The sequence below is a fragment of the Coffea arabica genome, chromosome 9e (assembly GCF_036785885.1).
Source record: "Coffea arabica cultivar ET-39 chromosome 9e, Coffea Arabica ET-39 HiFi, whole genome shotgun sequence".
NCBI lineage: Eukaryota > Viridiplantae > Streptophyta > Magnoliopsida > Gentianales > Rubiaceae > Coffea > Coffea arabica.
Genome location: NC_092327.1, coordinates 40,160,827 through 40,177,067, shown reverse-complemented (window position 1 = coordinate 40,177,067; position 16,241 = coordinate 40,160,827). Strand labels below are relative to the sequence as shown.

Here is a 16,241-nt window from a genome sequence, read left to right as displayed (position 1 = left end):
TGGTTCCAATGAGCTTCCTGCAGTGTCACAAACACACGTCACTCGTACTTTTGTGTGCAACACACCTCCCCTGCTGATTAATTGTGGTGTACGTGTGTGTGTCTATATATATATATATATATACACACACGCACACATTATTATGTTTAATTCTCCATACTATAAACAAATATGACGTAATAATTAGATAATTAGCCGAAAGAGAGAGAGAAAGCGATTTGGAAGGGAAAACATAAAAAACCAATCAAGAGAGGGGAACAATTTACTTAACCAACTACTTCTAAAGTAATCGGCCATCGTAGGAGGTCAAATGTTCAAGTTATTTTTCATCACAAAATTGTCACTTAATGTGACTTATCTTAGATCTGTATGGATGACTCTTGCACCCGTATGGTCCAACGGTGATTTAGTGTTCGTCGGCTCTTCATGGTCATGTTGAATTACCCCCTAGTATATATTAGAATAAGAGTAGAAGTAGGTGTAAATGGTGCTAATAGGCAAAAAAAAAAAAAAAAAAAAAAGGTGGGGGATCGATTTACTTTTTGCAAGGAACGGATTCTCGCACTATCCCTTCCACTTTGATGGAATTGGGCCAAAGCCTTGGTCATCCATTCAGCCCAAACGCCTGCCTACATAGCAAATAAAGTGATATCAGATAGGAACTAATTTGTTTAATTACTATTCCTATAATGCACATACACAAATTTTTTTCTTCTTCTCTAGTACACAAATAAAGGCAGTTTTTTTTTCATTTAAAGTTATCATATTTGTTTGATATTTTAAATCAGAGCTTAAATTCAATTGTGATCAAACAAATTTAGGTTTATCAAATCAACGACTTAATCAAGACTCAATTTTTGGACTTTAAAATTTAGGTTTCAAATTTTAGCCTTATCAAACGAAACCTTAGTGATAACAAAATTGGATTAATTACATGAATCTCTCCTGAAATTTAACCATATATTACGAAAAATGAACCTTGCGATTTAGGCAAAAAATAGTCTGCCTTCTCGAATGTCCCTTGATATCCTGGGCTCCTACTAGTTTTAATTTTTTTTTCCCCCAAAAAAGTGAAAGGGTTTGCTTTGGTAGGACGTGTCCCACCAAAAGTCCCCCAGAAGGTCAGAGAACACCGCGTGGATTGTAAGCCCGGGCACGTCATCTCTCAACAGTCTGCCACGTATTCTCATCAGACAATCTCTCTCTCTCTCTCTCTCTCTCCAACGCTCATATCTCATCTCGATTCCCCGGTGCACGCTTACCACTGGCCAAACCTCCCACCGCCGGCCATGTCTGATTTCTTTTGTTTTATATCTCCATATAATATATATGCACTATTACCTTAGTGGTGCGAGTGGTACTAATTGATGAAATAGTACTAACGAATACTACTAGATAGCATTAATAGCAGCAGCTAGCCGTAATGGAGGCTGGGGAAGAGGATATCTCAGCAGCAGCAGCCAACCTGCGTAACGACGCCCACCAGCAGCAGCAGCAACCGCCCGTCTCATCCTCCAATATTATCAGCGTTGATAACAATAGCGTCATCAATCTCCATAGCCTCACCCACCTCACCGATTACCTTCCTCACCTCCAAACCCACGTTAACCCCTTGGACTCCATCCCTTTCTTTCACCCAATCTCCGGCTTCTACCTTTCCCCAACCGACGTCATCTTTCGCAACATCCTCTTCGACCTCTCTCTCTCTGCTGGGAGCTCAGGCTCAGCAACCCACCACCTGCAGCAGCTGGACGCCTACCACAGAGCCGGCCCCCGTAAGCACATCTACTTCGATCACTCCCACGTCCGCGCCGCCATCGTCACTTGCGGAGGCCTGTGTCCCGGAATGAACACCGTCATCAGGGAGCTGGTGGTCGGGCTCTGGGACCTGTATGGGGTCCGCCACATCTTTGGCATTAAATCTGGGTATCGGGGCTTTTATTCCGCTTCTACTGATCCCGTCCCACTCTGTCCCAATATGGTTCACGACTTGCACAAGAGGGGTGGCACCGTGCTGGAGACCTCCAGGGGTGGTTTTGATCTTCATCTCATTGTGAATGCCATTGAAAATCGTGGATATAATCAGGTCAGAGTCATTTGATACACTTGCACACAAAAGTAAATTAAGAAAACAATTTTGTCCTGCATGTAATTAGCGAAAGATTGGCAAGGCTGTAGCTGGTTTGAATGCCTTGTGTACTTGGTGGGATCTTAATCCTATACATATATTATTTTTTCCCTATATGAAAAAAAAAGAAATGAGTATATTGCACCTTCTCATTCCATGATCAAGAATGACACAGGTTTACATTATCGGTGGAGATGGCACAATGCGTGGGGCAGTAAAAATATTTGAGGAAATAAAGCGGCGGAAATTGAAGATAGCAGTTGCTGGAATTCCTAAAACAGTGGACAATGATGTCGGGGTGATTGACAGATCGTTTGGGTTTCAGACGGCGGTAGAGATGGCCCAGGAAGCAATCAGCGCAGCTCATGTGGAGGCAGAGAGCGCAGTTAACGGCGTAGGGTTGGTGAAGCTGATGGGGCGCAGCACAGGGCACATTGCACTCCACGCAACTCTAAGTAGCCGGGACGTGGATTGCTGTTTAATCCCTGAAATTGAGTTTTACTTGGAAGGGAAAGGAGGGCTGTTTGAGTTCCTGGAAAGCCGGCTGAAACAGAATGGGCATGCAGTGTTGGTGGTAGCAGAGGGAGCTGGACAAAATCTAATACCCAGAAGTAAAGAAGCTGCTGAAGGACAGGCGGGGAAGGATGAATCCGGGAACGCGGTGTTGTTGGATGTTGGTGGGTGGTTGAAATCGGAGTTGAAGAAGTGGTGGGGGAGGGATCACCCGGAGGAGGAGCTGTTCACCGTCAAGTACATAGATCCTACGTACATGATCCGTGCGGTGGCGGCGAATGCAACGGATAATTTGTACTGCACTCTATTGGCGCACGCAGCCATCCACGGAGCAATGGCCGGCTACAGTGGGTTTGTTTGCGGGCCGATTAATGGGAATTATGGGTATATTCCGGTTGAAGAGGTGGCGGGGGCCAACAATGTGGTCGACACGAATGATCATAAGTGGGCTTGGGTTCGATCCGTTAACAATCAACCTGATTTTATGCGGACCTGATTCATTGACTCTTTGTATCTCCATCATCTATCAAGAGCGCATTTGATACTACTTGCAAGCAATTTCCCTTTCCGGGGGAAGTTTTTTTTTTTTTTTTTTTAAAGTCTTCAACTCTTACTCCTATTTTAATCTTGTACATTAATTAGGAGGGGATTTTGAATAAATAGGGGTTGTTGAATTGAGTAAAATTGTTGGGATGCGATTCACCTGTTCGTGCCTCCAGTTCAGTAAAGCACAGGTGATGGCTTGTCAGTTGTCACTTACTCCTCTTATAGGGGTTGGCATTTTTATTTCCTTTATAGTTTGTACCCATGGCTTGTCAACTGAATGGCCTGCATGAAGGAAAAGGGTGGTGTGAAATTGCACCTGAAAGAAAGAAAGAGAGGGTTTGGGGACCATACCCCCAGGCATGTCTTCTTCTCTGTAATTAAATAAAGTGATCGTTTAATGAGTATGAGATGCCGCTGGTGATTGCGGTTGCATCTGCGTCACAATCCGGTGATTTGGGAGCTGTCTTAAAGCGTCCAAAAGACATTTACGTGTGTCTAGTTAAGATAAGTATGACGGATTGATGCGGATATTCCTTCAAATGTCGGCCATTATCGTCTACTCGATTATATTCCTCCTGCTCCACCAGCTCCTCCTCCACAGTTCACTGTCTGAATGAATGAACGAGAGAGTAAAAAGTTGAAGATGGTAAAATCAATTTGTGCGTAACTTTTTGTTATGATTATCGATATACAATAATAAATGATGATTCTCTCCTGAAAGCAAAGCATCCATAATTATTCCACTCCTACTCACTGCATCCAGCCATCCACTTAAATTACCTCTACCCTCTTTTTCTTTGCTGCTTACAACTCTAGGCTTTTCGACCATTTGCCCGACCTATCATTGTCAGACCAGAGAATTCATTTTCTTCTCCTCTCTCTCTCTCTCGGGGGATTATCCATAAAAATATCTCGGGCTTCAAAGAATGCGCCTCACCTTTTCGGCTCATCTTGTCGCGTCTATCCTCAAAGAAAACAAAAAAAAAAAAAACAGTTATCTTGGTTGCAACTCCCCAAAGCAAGTTCCCCTAGTTTCCATTCCATGATAATTGCTGCAAATTTTCAAGGAATCACACTACCGTGTCTGGTGGGGTGATTCTCCCACTGCAGTCAAAAGTTTAATCGAAAAAGCTACTACTAGCAGTAGACAGTAATCAGCAATAGCACTAGTAGATGATATCATAATTAATTAAGGTCGGTTAAGCTGTTGCATCCTCTGCCTCACACATATACACGTAGCACATGATGAAAAGGACAGGAGTGGCAGCACCTTTTTTCAAAGAAACGCTTTTTGCAGTTTCAACTTTCATACTCGACAATATATAATATCCCTTCTCCTTCCTCCTCTGTCTCTGTCCTCTCAGTCTCAGTCTCGGCAGTTGGTTTGCTCAGCTCTCACAGAAGAGGGGTGGTGGCCTGGTGGCTGTGTGCATGCCGACTACGGCGCACACAGACTCTCTCCGAGAGTGAATGACCGATCTTGTAAGCAGCTCTGAGGACCTGTCCCCTCCAAAACATTCCGAGAAAGGGAAGAAAAAATGTCCCCGTTTTTCCCTAAAGACGCTGCTACGGGCAGTAAATGTAATATTGGTAGTAGAGTTCTTTTGTCCATCCTAGCGGTGGTGGTGGTGGTTGGGTCATCAGGTATGGTGGCGGTGGTGGAGTCCGGAATAGGAGTCAATTGGGGCACCGTCACTCTACACAGGCTGTCTCCCCACACTGTGGTGAATCTTCTCAAGGACAACAAGATAGGGAAGGTGAAGCTGTTCGATGCCGACCCAGATTCGTTGAAAGCTCTCATGGGCTCCGGGATTGAGGTCATGGTTGGGATCCCCAATGACATGTTGTCTCTGCTTAGCTCCTCCCCTACTGCTTCCGATTCGTGGGTCTCCCAGAATGTATCCAGATACATGGTCAAGAACGGTGTTAATATCAAGTAGGCCTTTTTTCTTTTTTTTTTTTAAAATCTCGTCCTTTGTCACTGGTATTCCTACTTGTGATTCTCATTTGCATTTATTCTATCAATTGCTTGGCTGAAGATTAAGAAGATTTAGATGATAAAACACAAACATGGGATGCATTCAGATTTTTTAGTGAGAACTTTTCAAAAATTCTTCCAAGATTCGAAAGAAAGTTTCCTTTTTTCCCCCCTTTTAATTTTGATGGCAAGCAAACATTTCGCATTCTAAGAGGATTCTACACCCCCAGTTTGCACGCTCATTAATGCAGTATCAGAAAAGTGTCAGTCTTCAAGAAGGGGAAAACAAATACCAAAAGATTACAATTTTGAAATGAGCCTGATCACTAAGTTAGATTATTAATCAGTTTCAAGTATTTGTAGACAATGAATAAATGACGATATTTCACATTCCATGGACAGCATAAACACAAGGTTCTGGTTTGCTGTGCACTTAAAAGCCCAGATGCTTAAAAATCCCTTACATCTTGTGTTTCTGGTTTAAATGCATGAACTCTGCCAAAACTAAATTGGTAAGTCCTTTCCAGTATGCTTTGCAACCCAACTGTCAATGTCTGCTTGATCGAGATCTCTGGTTGGGGATACATGTAAAGTTCCAGGAAACTGGTTTATACTAATGTTTGTTTTTTTGTTTAACTTTTGTGTTTGGCAGTTCTAATGGTCGGTGTGTTTTAGACCCCTATGCTACATGGAAGCCACACTAAGCGTTCACGCTGTATGCTATTCTGTTCTTATAGAGCCTACAACAGTGTGGCGTTCTTTCTATTTAATTATGAACAACTGTGTCAAGTCATTGATTTTGCCTGGATTACAAGTACTGCAGCGTATATAGTAGACCTGACTCACGTCCGCAACTAGGTTAATGGAAATTAATCTGGGGAAAAGGCCAGTAAAAAATAGCCAGGAGACTTTGTTAGGTAAATTGGCTTCCCGATACCGAAGGTTGGACACGGAATTTTGTTTTACAAATTAAGATGAGATACTTTTTGGACTATATTGAGCACTGAGCAGAACAGACGCCTGTGTGTGTTGAAGTGAGATATTGACCTGACTTGACATCATCATCATGTAAGAGATACTCTTAATAGTTGCCGAGGTCAAGAGAAAATCTTTCTCATAAGATATGTAGGTTTTTTCTTGGTATGGGTGGACATTTATGAATCTTATGGATTTAAAGCAGGTCAGGCAGCATGACTAAGATCAACTCTGATGGTCAATGCATTTACAAGCTGAGTTCAATGTTAGTGGTACATATTTTGTTGATAAATGTGACTGGGAGTCCTTTACATATACAAATTATATTCAGTCAGTAATTTATGCATATGGACCATTTGGTTTCAGAAAATCCTCAATAATATCTGGTTTTGTTAGTCCTGAAACTGATGTAAATCATCAACCTTTACAGCTTATTTCCTACTCTGAATGAAAGCCAAAGCTCCTTCTTTAGTAGTAAGTTTGTAATAATAGTAGCCTTTAAAAGTTAATAGACAAATGATAGCTTAAAATATTTTTCTTTGGGTTGTGGAATTTTTGTCAAAATTTTAGACATGTACTGTCCAAACTCCTTGTTTTTCAATATGGACTTTTTAAGGTTTTAATTATAATACATCCTTGGAGACTGACAATAAGAAGTTAACCTAATAATGCTCAAGTGATCGTCAAGTGGAAGTGCCAAAGGAAAATTTTCTTAGACCATACTGCTATTTTGCACTATCTTATCGTTTCCATGATGATGAAATCTACAACGTGATATATCAGAACATTTAATGTCCCAACAAGGTGCACAGTTGCTGGGGCAGATGATTAATAGGACAACTAAACTAATGTATTTTCTCCTTTAGATGGATGAAAGTATTTGAGAACGTGAGGATTCTGTGGAGTACAAAACTGAAGGTCTGAGGGCAGTAGTTTCCTGATATTATCAAAAAAGAGCTGTGAACGTAGCCTTCAAGTCCCTTCAGGACAACATCACCATTAATACTTGAACAAAATGAAAACTGATACAAGTTTGACATCATTTATTTTCTCAATTGAGAGGGAAATTTCATGTTTGATAGCTGAACTGGTAGGAATGTAGATGAGAGTTTTGTTATACATGGCTACGATCATGATACTTGGAAATGAAATATTTTAGGCTTTGTATAGATGGGGTGTTTTTAGAGGTGTTTTTGAAACATTACATTGTAGCATTGTATATGAAAAACTTGTCACTATAGATGCATTTCGGGGTGTTTTTAAAATTTAATAATTTATTGGGGCATTTTTAAGGGGGGGCAGCAGATCTTTCGTAGACAACGCTACAGTAACACTTGCCAAAAACACCACCAAAAATACCTAATTCATACAATCTCAAATACAACTTACAAAAACAGAGAAAAAAAAAATCCGACTACCTTCTTTCTTCCACCCACCACCATCACACACTACCAACCACCACCACCACCTACCACTCCCCTCCTCCCTCCACTGCCACTGCCAACCACCACTGCCACCAAAAAATAAGACCCTGCTTGAAAAACTTGTAACTATAGATTTATTACATTATAGATGTATTACACTGTTGCATGCATATGAAAAACTTTTACCACGCTTATTAGAATGGCATAGATAAAGATATTGCATTTGAAAATAAAGTTGAGATTGAGAATCCTAACACGCATGGCGTTCAGATTGTTTGCTTAGCACTGACTACTGACTATTGGTTATGCATTTGCAGGTATGTTGCTGTAGGAAATGAACCTTTCCTTACAAGTTATTCTGGTCAATATCAGTCTTATGTTGTCCCAGCATTGACGAACTTACAACAGTCCTTGGCAAAAGCAAATCTTGCAGGTATCATAAAGCTGGTCGTGCCCTGCAACGCTGATGCTTATGAGTCATCCCTTCCTTCACAAGGGGCATTCCGACCTGAACTCAACCAAATAATGACTCAACTTGTTTCATTTCTGAACTCTAATGGCTCACCTTTCATAGTCAATATCTACCCATTCCTCAGTCTGTATGGAAGTTCTGATTTCCCTCAGGACTATGCGTTCTTTGATGGGACAACACATTCTGTGATAGATGGACCAAATGTTTATAATAATGCATTTGATGGGAACTTTGATACATTAGTTGCTGCCCTCAGTAAAATTGGATACGGCCAGATGCCAATCATCATAGGAGAGGTGGGGTGGCCAACTGACGGGGTCATCAGTGCTAATCTTTCTGCTGCGAGGGCTTTTAATCAAGGCCTCATAAATCATGTTTTAAGCAACAAAGGAACCCCCCTGAGGCCTGGTGTGCCTCCTATGGATATATATCTCTTCAGTCTTTTAGATGAAGGGGCTAAAAGCACACTTCCGGGAAATTTTGAGAGGCATTGGGGAATTTTCTCTTTCGATGGCCAGGCAAAGTACAAGCTGAACCTTGGCAATGGATTATTAAAGAATGCAAAAGACGTTGAGTATCTTCCATTCAGATGGTGTGTGGCAGATCCATCCAAGGACCTGTCTACAGTGGCTAACCACTTCAAACTTGCTTGCAGCTATGCTGATTGCACAACGCTCAACTATGGGGGATCATGTAATGACATTGGGGCCAAGGGAAATATTTCTTATGCATTTAACAGTTACTATCAGCTACTGAAACAGAATGTCCAAAGCTGCGATTTTGATGGGCTTGGGGTGGTGACATTCTTGGATCCTTCAGTTGGTGATTGCAGATTTCTAGTAGGGATCACGGATGGGAAATCTTCAGGAATTTGTTTGGATGGTAGGTTAGTCATAGTTCTTTTGCTGATATTTTGGGTGAGTTACATTTATCTTGTGTAGTAAATTAAACAGTTCTTAAAGTGGGGTTTTCCAGTTCCCTCTTCTGAGATTTATAGCTATCAAAAGGTGGAGGATATAAGTTTTAGCTTTACAGAAACCTGTAGTCAGGTGGAGTATTAGTATTAGTAATGCTCGTGATTTTGCGGATATGCATACTATGTACACATTTAGCCGTTTACTTGTCTATATTGGAGTTTTGCCGTCTCTTATTTGGTGTAAACTTGATGATCTCTTTACATCCGCTGTCTTTTTTTTTTTTTTTTTTTTCTATTTTCTTTTTCCCTGCAAAATGATATATCTATTGCCGTTAGTTCAAGCAAATATGGCATCAGCGGTCTGTTGAGCAATGCTTGAAATTGGCAAATGGTGGATGTTTCGTTGGTATGAAGCTAGTTTGACGAGTTAGAAAGGTTTTACTAACTCAGTTGCTGGAGCATATATTAAGGAGTTCCCAGAATTTTATTACATTTGTTCGTAGATTAGATGTTTCTTAAAAACACCGTCTGAACAAGCTTGGCTTATTTCTTCTGGTAGAACTCTTGGTAAATCATATCCATGATGATGGTTGGGATTGATGAGAAGTGCCCTAGCAACAATCATCTCCGCAACAAACTCTTATGCAGCGTATCAGGGGCTGCCACTCGAAAGTGCAGCATCGACAACCTTCACATGAGAGAAGATCGATCCTTTGTTAAAACTCTATACAGAAAAGGGGAAGGAAGAAAAAAAACACTCATTTGCCAATCTAAAATGAAATTAATTTGATATCAATCGCTTGTGTACAAGTTAGCAAACGGAAGTAATCCCACCTTGAGGATGAACTGTCTGCTCAGAAGTTTGCAGTCGAGCAGCTGCGCAAGCGACGACACATGCAGCCACTGTAAGCAGCCATATTGCCAAAGCTATCACTGCATTTCCCTTTCGGACCATTTTGATGATCAGTTCAGTGTGCAGTCCCTCTTTCAACAGTCGCTGTAGAGACAATCGAATCGAAGGTACACTCATCTTCCTCCTCTTTCCTCATACTTATAGTGGAGTTTCAAAACCACACAGCACCCCCCAACCCCTTCCTCACCCCACCCAACAACCGAAAAAAAAAAGGAAAAAAAATATAAAGTTAGGAGTTTGGACCATCAGTACACGGTTTAAGTTGGCGAGACTTTCTTGGGTTCACATGCAGAAGCTTCAAAAGGAAATGGATAAAGGTGGCGTAAGATTTGTTTGCTTCCGGCTCCTTTTTTTTGACCTCAGCATTATTACACAAGTTGCTGGCCCAAATGTCTGTCAAGATGAAAGAGAAGTCCCGGTCCCGGAGCGTCTAACTTTGAAGGGGGGATGATGGTGGAATGGAAGACTTGTGTTATCATCAAGTCTTTCACTTTGTCGACATTTGTACCAAGTTGCATTTCAGAAGTTTGAACTTATCATCCTTCTTTGTCTTACTCTTACACATTCAATTCATTGAGGTCCGTCCTAAAGCCAGAGATCTCTATGGGACATTGAGGCGGACCTGTGTGATGACAATGACAAGTCCTCCATTTGCAAACAGTTCCTCCTTCGACCGGACCCCGGCTTCAGATTAGGATCATGAAGCATGATATGGTATGGTGTAGAGAGTCCGATTCCTCCTGGAAACTTTTATTCTTTACCATTCAAGCAGGAAGCTATTTGCTTCCGCAGGGACGGAGATGCCATAATCTATAAATTATATGAACAACAATTCATAATTTTGCTCCCATAGTTAATAGAGTAGCTATTTGCTTCCACTGAACTGCATTTTTAGCTACGCCCTGCAGACACGCCTCTCCGAATTTTTGGTTGTATGTTGATGATAGAGTAGTCCTTTGGTATCCCTACTATATATATATATATATATATATATATATATATATATATATATATTACCAAACGATTAATAAATATTTCATTAACAAAGCATCGAAATAATGACCAAGTTAAGCAACTGCTATCCCTACAATGTCTAAACTCGCAAATTCTCGATCAGGATAATGCACAACCATTATATATTGGAGTAGATCCTATGGCATACGGAATAACATGACAATTAAGAACATCATCTCTTGAGGTAGATGTTTTCAGTTGATTCTTGCTGCTCGTTAGTTCTTTAATTTAGCATATCCTCTAATCCTCTCACAAGTCCCTCCACGATTCTTGTTTCCAGAAACAGTCTCACCTTTCCGATTACATAATGAGATCCATCTAACCAGTGACTTGATATGCGACATCATTTTTTTGCTACCACTACCAGGTAACAGTTTCAAACTGCCTTATAAAAGCATTTCATTGTTAATGCTATGCATACAAGTTATGCAACGATAAGAAATAGGGAAAATTATCTTCAGCAAGGTAATCTGCCTGAGCTACTTCAAAAATGGAGCCTGTATTCACATCCGTAAAGCCCCAGAAATTAAGCAATAGCTGTGAATGAGAACAAAAATTAAATGACTAGCAATCAAGAGCTGTAAAAAGGACCAAAGAACGGCTTGAGAATCAAACTCAGTGAAACAAATTAACAAGCTCAAAGTATCAGAATCCAAAAGCAAATGCAACATGATGAATGTGGGATATTACCATCAACTGGTGTATCAAGACCTTACACCGAGCTTTGGATCTTGGCTAGTTCATTCAAAGCAGTTTTGAGGGGGTCTCTCAGCTTGCCCTCTTTACTCTAAAGAAAAAATGCAAAAATAACACAAGCTGTCACAGGTTCAATTAAAAACTGTGGCAAACAATACTACAGTCCAAAAGTTGATCTATCAGCAACTAATGGCATTTGTCCTCCCTTAAGACCAAGTAACCTAGTCCTCCCCTAATACAGCATGGCGATAAAATCCAATCTTAAGATTCACCAAACATCTGCATATGTGACGAGCAAGCAAGACACGTATGAAGCAGGAAAAAGAGCCAGACAGTTAAATTGAAGAAATCTACCAATCTCTCACTTCAGAATTGCCTAGACAAAAATTGAAAGAAACAATGGGAAAGCAAGCAAATTAACTTCCCCTCAAAGAAAAATATGGTCAATATCGCTTTATGAAGTCATAGGTGACTAGTGCCTCCTCCTAACAACTTTCAGTGAAATTTTTACTGGTTACCATCCAAATATATGAGAATCAAAATAATTTACATAGGCAACCAGCTTTTGTCTTTAATATTTTAGTTATTTTGGTTGAATCACATAAATTCTAAGTACAACTACATGTTTATGGAAGGACGAGACGATTTTTAGTCAGCATTTAAAATAGCAACAAAACAGATTGGATGATTTTTAGTTTACCAGCATTTAGAATAGCAATAAAACGTAACAGCTAGAAAAGCAAGTAACCAAAAACGTTCAGCTAATGCAAATTTCAGTATCATACCTTCAGTGAGGGCACAAGAGCAAAAACTTCATCATCAGATTCTACTTTTAGATTGGCAACCATGCACATCTGTTATCAGAAATATGATATCAAATGGCTAACAACAAAACAAAAGAGCATAAAGCAAAAGGTTGTGATCCATAGAGACCATACCTCGCCCTCAGAAACACCGTATTTGATAAGAGGCCTAGTCTGAGTTAAGTTAACAGCTACCAATGCTTATTGAATGAAACTTTCCACAATTATACATGGGTAGTGTCCCCAAGAAAATATAACACATATAAATAGATGCACATAAATCATCAAAAAGGATACTCAAGTATTTTTCGAACAGACTGTGGATTAGAAAAAACGCCACCCCTCTTGGCATATGTCAGGCCACTGTCAAATGAACTGCTAACAAAGGATGAGAGTTGAGGACTGAATAAAAGTAAATTAGAGTTCAAAAGCAGATGAAAGGGTAATAAGCAGTACAGTACACACTGACTCTTATCTTGTGGTCAAAGTACTCAGAAAACTTAATACATGCAGCTTACATGGGAATTTTTATGGATGGATCAGCTGATATTACTACCATCCTATCTTGAATTCCTTGCAAGATCTCTGCAGCTTCACAGTCCATTAAGCATTTTACATTCTTGGGAAGTTCTGCAGAAGCATCAATGAAGATATTAGCACACAAAGAACAACAACTTAAACACACTGACAGAATATCTACAGCTCACAAAACAAGCTGACAAAGATATTGGCCAATAGCTATCTCAAATAAATAAATATCTCTGATCATCTAATGCCAAATCCAATAAGAGGTATTAACTACTAAACTATTCTATATGCTAAGAAAAGGGAATTCTAGATGAGGCAATGACAAAAAGGATTCATCAACTCCATTTTTTGCACCTCTCGCAATCAAATGCTCTCGTGCTTTCCTTTTTCTTTAGGTGCTTTTAATTTCACAAAGGAAGATAACTAACGGTCCTCTCATCAGTGACTTTAGTCCACTCTTTTCTACATGCAGAATGTCTTGGGTCTCTTTTGCCTGATTTGGTATGATGCCTGCTCTCCACTTTCAGTGCATATAAGAGATGAAGAAACAACTGGTGGTATGGTGATACAAGAATCATGTGTAGTGAATGAAAAGTTTGGTGGAGATAAAACCCAATCATTTTTTGTTTCTCTTTTGCCACTTTAATGCTGCTGGCATCTTTATGACCTTTGCATTCGTCCAGCCATAGCGTGTTCTTGTTTCAAACTTAAAGTTATCCCCATTAACATGTCTTGGGTATTCAATAAAAGAAATTGCTTTACATCATGCATGAAATAACTGGAAAAACAGCAAAGGCAAAATCAACTAAGAATAACAAATAAAGCTGGATGAGTTCAATTTCAATCTAGAACAGATAGCCAAGGGGTGGGGAGGACCAATTAAACACCAACCTTCCTCAATTTTGAACTCCAGAGAAGGTGCTTTTGTCACGGAATTCGTACCACCACTTGCAGCCTTACTTGCTTTCCCACCTTTGCCCGAGTCACCTTTACAACCATTTTAGAGCTTTAGAGATTGGTAATGATGATTACCAAACAGATTCTATCCATGATTTTAACCAGACATGAAATAGCATATCAAAAGGTAGGGAGGGAAAGATCATGGAGGTCAAACCTTTGGAAATTGGTGTATTAACCTTCCCATTGGTCTTTGGTGAATTAGGTTCCAATGGATCTGAAACATCTAGAACAGTTAGAATCAGAGTAAGCACCAGGCATCACCAGACAGGATGACAGAAGTTTAGCACATCAGAAGCACTAAATATAGAGGAATTTTCAACAGATTTTTCTGAATCTTATCAAAAACTTAACCTTCAAAGTCGATCTGGACCTTCCTTCCCTGTTTTGACTTTGCTGAGTTGTCATCCTTACCTTTCAGAGAACCTATAAGAAAATTATGAAGAAAATATAAGAGGCAAAAACTAAAGAGTTGTGGTTATCCTTCTGATGAGCCATTGCAGAGTCAATAGCACAGGTGGATTTGCAAGCCCGACCCCTTTTTACTAGGATTTTTAATGCTCACAAGACAAGCCAAAGTAGAATTTAGAATTCAGTTCCGAATAATGTGGATTCGATTATAAGAAATCCCTAGCGTCTTATTCTATCAGGATGCTCAGCCAGCAAAATTTGAGACAAAAAATGGTCTCTTTCTTCTTAATATGAAATATGAAGGACAAAAAGACATCCAACAAGTTCACATGCCGTACACAAGATAAGAGGCATTGTGAATATGAAATCTCAAATAGAACTTAGCAGACCATCTCCAATGAAAATAACAAACATAAGAACATGAATCAAAGCCATTTATTTGCCTGAACACTTTTAAGGTACTACCTAAGTTGTCATTGCCAAGTTCAATGAGAGCTCCCTCCTCTTTAACAAATCACTCCTCCCACAATACATGCCTCTTGATGTACTATACACTTCAAAGGACATTGCACTTAGTTTTCGCCCTCCATGCCACGATAAAGCAATTATCCTGAAATTACGTGAAAAAAGGGGACAATTCCAAGCCCTTGTCCTGTATGCATACTGTATCACCCAATGCAACAATAGCTAACGAAAGCATCCACTTTAACTCTCAACCTTCTCCAATAAGTACTTTGTTTTAATTTTTTCTCTTTTTGCCTTTTGACCTTCTTTAAAGATGCAGGTACATTGCCTTTGGATATTAATCCTAAGTGGCATAGATCTCCAAAGACCCGCAAAGCAACAAGTGTGTAAGAGGTTTCAGTTGTGCACAATGCTCAACGCAATCACAAGCATTTATGGAGCGTAATTAATGAATTTAAGGCACGTCTGCTTTGCACATCACCAGTTGATGAAGGAATAAAATCAAGAAATTATAACCTTCAAATGTTGTGGCATGTGCAGAACAAGACTCTTAGATGTAATCGATGCAATTGTCAGCATTATATGAAGTAACCTTTGATTCTTTCTTGGAATTGGGAAGTAAAAAATCTCCGGGGAATTTGTAAGACCAGGAGATGAAATCTAGCAGCAAAACAAATTTAGTATAAGTGGAGAGAAAGAGCGAAAAAAAGGTTGCACCTTTGGGAAGCGAAAACCCCTTTCCTCCTTTTTCCGCCATCTCTTTCTGACTGCAACGGATTAGTCTGCTAACAAGAGGGAAAGATTACTCAAAAAAAAAAAAAAAAAAAAAAAGAAAAAGAAAGAGGAGGGGGGCCGGGGCCGGGGGGAAGTGCAATGGAGGGTAGAAAATGGAGTATGCCATAGGGTCCTACGGAGGAGGAGAAGAACAAATGGACAAACATTAAAGAGTAGCAGTAGTAGTGGCATTGATTTATGGAATGAAACAAACAATTAAGCAGGAGGAAAAGTCTAATATTAGCATTACAGACAATATGGATCATATTCACGGGTGAATGGAACTTTTATGGTAATTCAATTATGTGAATGTTAAATGTTGATAGAAATATAAGGGAGGAGTGGAGGAAGGAGCATTCTTTTTACTAGTACTGAATTATTATTTAGTCTTTCCATCAGAAACTAACTATAGGAGAAATTGCAATGTGAAATGGACAGAAAGCGAAAATACACAATAGGAGACAACATGTAACTGGAGAAATTTGGGTTAGGCTGATAGAATACCCCTACAATGGAAGCAAGCACAGAAGCGCAAAGCTCTTTCAGCAGCAGCAGCGGGAGGGGGAGGACGACGGCAGTTACTTCTTTAATCTCCCAGAAGAAATAGAGAATTATTGATATTTGGTAGAGGCCGGGTGGGTTAATGGGCACTGCATGATATTTTGACTTTGGTCTACGCACAGGTGTACAAAATATTCCTCTTTCACCAATTTGCAGTCACTTTCTTG

The 16,241-nt window shown here is 39.9% G+C and overlaps 3 protein-coding genes across 3 annotated transcripts; 2 read left to right on the top strand and 1 right to left on the bottom strand.

Moving 5' to 3' along the window:
• Positions 1–1,215: 1,215 nt before the first annotated feature.
• On the top strand, positions 1,216–3,591 carry LOC113708966 (ATP-dependent 6-phosphofructokinase 2). Its single transcript, XM_027231714.2, has 2 exons — positions 1,216–2,086; positions 2,304–3,591. Exons 1-2 carry the CDS (start codon positions 1,424–1,426, stop codon positions 3,135–3,137), a joined length of 1,497 nt encoding a protein of 498 aa, XP_027087515.1. The 5' UTR covers positions 1,216–1,423; the 3' UTR covers positions 3,138–3,591.
• A 617-nt stretch (positions 3,592–4,208) lies between these two features.
• On the top strand, positions 4,209–9,197 carry LOC140014728 (glucan endo-1,3-beta-glucosidase 5-like). Its single transcript, XM_072065837.1, has 2 exons — positions 4,209–5,123; positions 7,882–9,197. Exons 1-2 carry the CDS (start codon positions 4,726–4,728, stop codon positions 8,975–8,977), a joined length of 1,494 nt encoding a protein of 497 aa, XP_071921938.1. The 5' UTR covers positions 4,209–4,725; the 3' UTR covers positions 8,978–9,197.
• Positions 9,198–9,370: 173 nt separating this feature from the next.
• LOC140014730 (DNA-directed RNA polymerases IV and V subunit 4-like) lies at positions 9,371–16,175 on the bottom strand. The gene is made up of 12 exons (XM_072065850.1): positions 15,980–16,175; positions 15,457–15,521; positions 14,218–14,289; positions 14,021–14,089; positions 13,798–13,893; positions 12,897–13,008; positions 12,676–12,780; positions 12,514–12,547; positions 12,361–12,429; positions 11,570–11,666; positions 9,787–11,416; positions 9,371–9,640 (listed from the first exon to the last, which is right to left on the bottom strand). The coding sequence occupies exons 2-10, from the start codon at positions 15,494–15,496 to the stop codon at positions 11,592–11,594; spliced, it is 672 nt and encodes a 223-aa protein (XP_071921951.1). The 5' UTR covers positions 15,497–15,521; positions 15,980–16,175; the 3' UTR covers positions 9,371–9,640; positions 9,787–11,416; positions 11,570–11,591.
• Between the last annotated feature and the right edge of the window lie 66 nt (positions 16,176–16,241).

Excerpts from the sequence above, each read along its gene's own strand:
- LOC113708966 (XM_027231714.2), top strand. The coding sequence starts at position 1,424 with ATGGAGGCTGGGGAAGAGGATATCTCAGCAGCAGCAGCCAACCTGCGT. Across the intron at positions 2,087-2,303 it reads AAAATCGTGGATATAATCAG|GTTTACATTATCGGTGGAGA; the intron begins GTCAGAGTCATT and ends AGAATGACACAG.
- LOC140014728 (XM_072065837.1), top strand. The coding sequence starts at position 4,726 with ATGTCCCCGTTTTTCCCTAAAGACGCTGCTACGGGCAGTAAATGTAAT. Across the intron at positions 5,124-7,881 it reads AAGAACGGTGTTAATATCAA|GTATGTTGCTGTAGGAAATG; the intron begins GTAGGCCTTTTT and ends ATGCATTTGCAG.
- LOC140014730 (XM_072065850.1), bottom strand. The coding sequence starts at position 15,496 with ATGGCGGAAAAAGGAGGAAAGGGGTTTTCGCTTCCCAAAG. Across the intron at positions 14,290-15,456 it reads GGGGTTTTCGCTTCCCAAAG|GTTCTCTGAAAGGTAAGGAT; the intron begins GTGCAACCTTTT and ends ATTTTCTTATAG. Across the intron at positions 12,430-12,513 it reads ACGGTGTTTCTGAGGGCGAG|ATGTGCATGGTTGCCAATCT; the intron begins GTATGGTCTCTA and ends TTCTGATAACAG.